The sequence below is a fragment of the Cryptomeria japonica genome, chromosome 1, assembly GCF_030272615.1.
Source record: "Cryptomeria japonica chromosome 1, Sugi_1.0, whole genome shotgun sequence".
Classification (NCBI taxonomy): Eukaryota; Viridiplantae; Streptophyta; class Pinopsida; order Cupressales; family Cupressaceae; genus Cryptomeria; species Cryptomeria japonica.
Window position 1 is genome coordinate 113054375 of NC_081405.1, and position 6000 is coordinate 113060374.

The 6000-nt window shown below is 37.4% G+C and overlaps 1 protein-coding gene across 1 annotated transcript in view; it reads right to left on the reverse strand.

The window, feature by feature from the left end:
* Window positions 1–4067, reverse strand: part of LOC131026839 (probable mitochondrial-processing peptidase subunit beta, mitochondrial) — a 58752-nt gene extending 54685 nt beyond the window's left edge. Inside the window, exon 1 of the mRNA XM_057956829.2 lies at window positions 3132–4067. Within this exon, the coding sequence (XP_057812812.1) occupies window positions 3132–3863 (732 nt within the window). The 5' untranslated portion in view covers window positions 3864–4067. The remainder of the gene's footprint in view (window positions 1–3131) is intronic.
* Between the last annotated feature and the right edge of the window lie 1933 nt (window positions 4068–6000).

Below are 6000 nucleotides of genomic sequence, written 5' to 3' on the forward strand. Positions count from 1 at the left end.
TGCATTAAGAATGTTCAATCATGGGAAGTAGGATAAGAGTGGCAAGATTGAGGGGAACGGTTATAGGACACCTCACTAAGTACTCCACCTCATATAGATGGCACGGGCCACATGAGGCCAAGGGGGATAGTGTTCTGCCCTTGAACCTAGGGTAGAGGATCTCTAGGGCACCCTATCTTAGCTCTTCTACGGTTGATCTTTCTCAAACTGATATAAGCGATCTTGTGATTAGATCTATACTTCTAATATATGCTTGATGATTTCTAATTAAAGAGATCTATTCTATGAATTATATTGTAAATGATTCCTAACTTGTTTGCAATTTGGGTCTCAATCAAAGTGAAAGGTATTTCTAACCCAACTTCTTTATTTGGAAATTGAGATTTAGGGCTAAATTAGGGCATTCCCAATTAGGGGGCTAAACAGAGAGATGTAGATTAAGGGCAGCAGTGTTCTTTGTTTTTTTGTATTTTCATATCGTAATTGAAAATGAAACTATATGGCAGCAGTGTAGCCTTTGGGCATTTTGTTATAAGTTTATAAATTGTATGCTATTTTTTAATATCATATGGAGATTGACAATGAATTCTGAAAGCAATTTGAATTAAGGTTTGAGTTTTGTTAATTTGTTTGAATTTGACTCTCATGTGAAAACTCTCAATTTAACACAAATATTATATGTTGAGGTTCTATAATGTATATATGCATGCTCTATCCATGTTTTCATATGAATATTTAAAATTTCCCTATACATTTAAAATTTTCCCTACTTTTTATATAGTCATCCCCTTTGCTGTGACCTAGCCATCCCCAAAAATGGCACAAAAAATCAGGGACTCGGAAATGCATCCCCCGTCTCCAAAACTCAGGATAACATAGTTGGGGTGGGCGCCATCTTAAAGGGGACATAAGGAGTTTTAATTAAATTAAAAAATAACCCTCTTGGCTGGGCGTAGGCTTTTAGGAGCCTATATTAGACATTTTTTGGAGCTCCTTTGCATGTGCTTGGATTAGAGATTTTGAGAATACATTTGCTGGTTGAACTTGTTCATCCTATGGCTTTGTGAGGACAAAAACCCTTGCAAGAAACATCTTCTATGTTGGTGAAAGGTCTAATCTGGGAGATTTATTGGTGATTTCATTTAGGAATCATAATTGGGCTTCGTTGTTGGCTTGTATCTTCAATATTGCACAAAGTATATTCAGAGTAAATATGTGGGAGGTCAACTTGAGGGAGATTGAAGGATTTTATTTACTGTTTGTACCTCTTCTTCCTGGCTGTAACTCCTCTATAGCAGGCCATACCATTCCTGGAGGGAGCGTGAGGGTATCTTAACTCAGTTGAAGGTTTTGGGAAGGTTTCTTTGGCCTAAGGGAGGCGTCTAGGGCATACTCAGAGCTGGACATCTGAAACGGGGGCAGAGGAGACTCATTTTGATAGTGGCATCCAGATTATAGGCTTGCAGGAGATGGTTCCAAGTGCAGTTAATTATCAAAGTCAACCAGATTTCCTCAAATATGTTTGGTATGGTAATATCAATTTATCATCTGGGTAGCTCTTATTTTTACGATATATAGTAATTTCAGTTCTGGAAGTAAATCTGAAATATCTCAAGTTGTGGGGTTTCCTATATATTGTGATTTAATAAGTTATTTATTTCTCTATATTGATGAAAGTTTGATTGTTGCAAACAAACCCTTTCTGACATCTCCGTCTATTTCTCTAAAAAAACACAAACAGAAAAGAAAAACCTGGGGTGCATATTACATAAAACATAAGGGAATAGCAAAGGACTGAGGCATACTTGGTGGGCTGCCATGACTGTAACATAGGAGCTCAGCTAAGGCACAGAGGCATGTAATAATACACATGGCCAGAACACAAATACAAGGGCACGATATAAAGGCACAATGAAAGCTCAATAAAGGCATTCGATGGGGCCCATTGAATCTCTCTTATCAGTTATTTCCAGGGAGACATAAAATAAACAAATAAAAGTTAGAAAAATGCCAAATGCAAGATTGGGTGTCAACATATTGAACAAACAGTCAACCAAGACATGAAAGCTCAAAACTTCCAATTTAGGAGAAGTTGCCAGGCCTACTCTAAGTGTGCAACAAGCTAAAGGTTCCAAATGCAGCACAAAATCATCTCAAAACAATTAAGTAAATCATTATGTAAAATGCTTCCGGAAATAAATGTGTGTTTAGTTTTTTTCATACTCTAACGACATGTTCCCATGCGGCTGCTAAGCTTATTTTTGCTAATAGCCGCTGCTCAACTTTGTTAGCAAATATCTGTGGAGCTGGTGGCCCCATGAGTATTTATTTTTCTGCTTATTTTTTAAGGGAAATGTTAAAATTGGTATTAATAATATTAGTAATAATTTGTGCACAATAAAAAATAGAAATAAAATGTTAAAAAAAAAGAGGGAAACAAATTTGTGGAGCCACGTGGCATTTTTAGCAATATGCAGTTGCTGCTTATTTCCAGCCCCCCCATTTTCCCATAGCTTATTTTCGATTCCTAAATAATAGCTGCTCCACTTAAATAGCAAAAGATTCTAAATTATTCTTTTCTGACAATTTTAAATTTGCATGGGAACACTCCAACTGATTGAAATTAAGCAGAAAATGGAGTTAAGCAGCCCCATGGGAACATGAGGTAAGAGTGCATCAAGATGAAGATTCCAAATTCAATACAGAATCGTCTTAAAAACAACTCAGAAATCATTACGTAAAAAGCTTCTGAAAATAAATGTGAGTTTAGTTTTTGCATTAACACTCTGTGATGGATGATGAGAAAGAATAGCTATGTAAAAGCTTCCGAAACAAGTGCGTATTTAGTTTTCGCATAAACACTCCTTGGTCCATCACCAGGCTGGGAAAAATGGATAATAACAGTGTGTGATAGGAAACGTTAATACAGATACTAAATACACAGTTTTATTTGGACGCTTCGTACACTAAAATTATGGACTGTAGAAAGTAATCTTATGTTAACTATTATTAAATCGTTCAACTAGAATTCATTACTGATTAACAAAGTATTCTTAAAAGCAAATACGAAACCAATTGTTTTGACTATGCAGCAAAAAAAAATAAAAAATTGGGAGGGAACAAAAGGAAACCTCTTCCATTTCTCTAAGAATAACTTTACGCTCGCGGCGAATAGCCTTCTCATGGAAGCACGAGTTCTGCAAAATGTCGGCTAAGATATCCAGCGCAGTGTTAACATCCTCCTTCATAACCTTGGCATAATAAGTAGTCTGCTCCCTCGAAGTGTAGGCATTCAGATGGCCGCCCATGTCTTCAATTTCTTGTTCAAGAGCCAAAACAGGTCTCTTTGCAGTACCTTTGAAGATCATGTGTTCAAGAAAGTGTGCGGTGCCGTTGGTCTCGGCAGTTTCGTAGCGGCTGCCAGCGTCGATCCAGACACCAACAGTAGCCGTGCTGGCGTTCAGGTTCGACTCTGTGGCGACTCGCAGCCCGTTCGGCAGCGTCGTTATGCGCGTTGCAGGAAATGAGAGGACTTCTGTGTGGTCGACAACTCTGGGTTCAGGTGAATTGTAGCGAAGAAAGCGTTCATCTAGGGTTTGAACTTTTTCTAAGATTTGAGCTTGAGTTTCTTCTAGGGTTTGAGTTTTTTCTAGCGTTTTTAGTTGAGTTTCCTCTATAGTTTGAGTTTCTTGTAAAACTGCTGCAGCCGCGGGGCTGTTTAGTGAGCGCCGGGCCTGAAATTTCCATAGAGAATTTACATTTGTATTGATTCTTTCCCATGGTTGAGTTTGCTTCCATGAACTGATATTGTTGCTTTGTGTTAACGCTCTTGAAGCAAGTTTTCTTATCATCCCGCTGGCCATTTTCAGCTAAAACCCTAAATTCCAGCAAAGGAAAAAATTGTAGTCTAGTTATAAATCCCCACCCAGTACAGTTCAGGTAAATGGGTAGATGTGAGACAAGGTCTATACAGAATACTGTTGCATTTCCAAACAATATTTATGGTCAAATGTGCATCGAGTACAGAAGCGTCTCAAGCGTGTGCATGGGACTTCAAAAATGCTCCCAGGTTGGGTTTTAACAGTTTGAATTTTATTATTAAATTTTATTTAAGATTTGTTTTTAGAGGATAGATAATATTGAGTAGATATTGAGTGCAGCAATTGTTGATTTTCTTTAGATTCATTAAAGTGTGCTTTTATGGTCATATGAGGATTAATAATTTTGATAATGGAACATTTTATAGGATATATTTTTTAAATTTAATTTGTATATCATGTTTTAAAGGTTTGAAATAGGTTTATATAAAAATCAAAATTAATTGATGGAACCCAATTTATGCGTAAAAGTAAATATCTTAAGTTAAAATGTTATTCTTAATTATTAAAATTGTATGTATTTGTTTAATAATGTGAAATATATTGGGTTTGGAATTGATGGCATCAAGGTGAAGGTTTGGTCTGCAACCAAGGGATTTCAGGGATTTCAAGCAGATAGAACAATCTAGATTCCATGTCCAGTCGGCTTTCAGGTCATGGTCAAAACCAAAATGGGTTTGGGAAGATCATAATAGGTTGCAGTTTCCCTCGCAACCGCATTTGGATAATACTAACTAGCGGTCAAAATAAGGGTTTTGGTTGGCGCAAAATTGATCCCTCGGGGGCTTTTAAGGGCTTTAATGGCTTCCCGAATGGCTCGAAGGCATACTGGAAACGGGTCTGTGACAAGGAGTGGTGACCGAAAAAGATCCCAAGAGTGGAAAATGAGAAGGAAGGGCAATCCTGCCCAAAAGTCAAAAAATTGTCTTTTTTCTTGGACAATAGCAGTTGGAACGATTATGTTTCTTTTTTTAGGGCGAGAAGCTTCTTCATGAAATGGGTTGGGAGTGGCCTGTGATCAGTCAAGTCAAGAAGTGGCGTTCAGAGAAGTGGCCTTTCAAAGTAGAGATTAAATCCATGTCGAATGGTTTTTTCTTAGGGATCGCCCCTTTTTTATGGGGGGCAAGGGTTTGTTTGTGAAAGAATGGGAGCCAAACTTTAACCCTTTGAAAGCCCATTTAGAAGAGGTTTTGGTCTGGTTGAGACTTTATAACCTCTTGCGGGAGTATTGGAATGAAGAGACCTTAAGGACCATTGGCAACAAACTGGGTTTCTACATCAAATCAGATGAGGCAATAGAAGAGAAGGACTTTAGTATGTATGCACGGATATGCATTTGGTGGGAGCCACATTTTCCCTTACCCTCCATTATTGAGATCAACGCTAATGATGGTTGTTGGATTCAACAGATTGAGATTGAGGAAAAGAAGGAACATTGTAAAATCTGCAAAAAAGATGGCCACTCGGATGAGGTGTGTTTGGTTGGCCAAAAGGGTAAGGCAATGGAAGCTAACAAGGGGTTTGATCAAGTTTAGACTGTGCAAGAGGACAAAGACACTCATCAAGAGAAATATGTGAGTGATGGGGCCCTAACTTCTTCAGGTTTTGCTTAGGGTAATGAGATTAATGGGGGGAAGTTGCCAGACCCAAATGGGGAGGAGCATTTGGTACGAGGATCTGGTCTGGTTATTAGTAAAGCTGAAGCGACCTATTTAGTGGAAGAGGCCCTAGATAGGGTAGAAAAAGTTATGGAAGCCTTGGAAGCGACTGAGAAAGAACAACAAAAGGATCAAGTTGGTGATGTTGGTGCCCAGGATGTTGATTTTGGGATGCAAGAAAAGGAGGGGGGTGTCAAATGATACTGTAGACACCCAAATCTGCCCACTTAATTAAATGAATACTTAGAATTTATTTAATTATTTAACCATCAATCGATAATTAATTAAATTAATATTTAATTAATTTACCCTAACCCTCTTCTCTTATTAATTAAATAAATTATTCAATTTATTTGATTTAATTCATTAAACCATGTCCTAACAATAAATTAAATAAATAAAGCATATTTGATTAATTAACCCCTCTCCACATTTAAATAAATCAACATTTATTTAAATCCCTA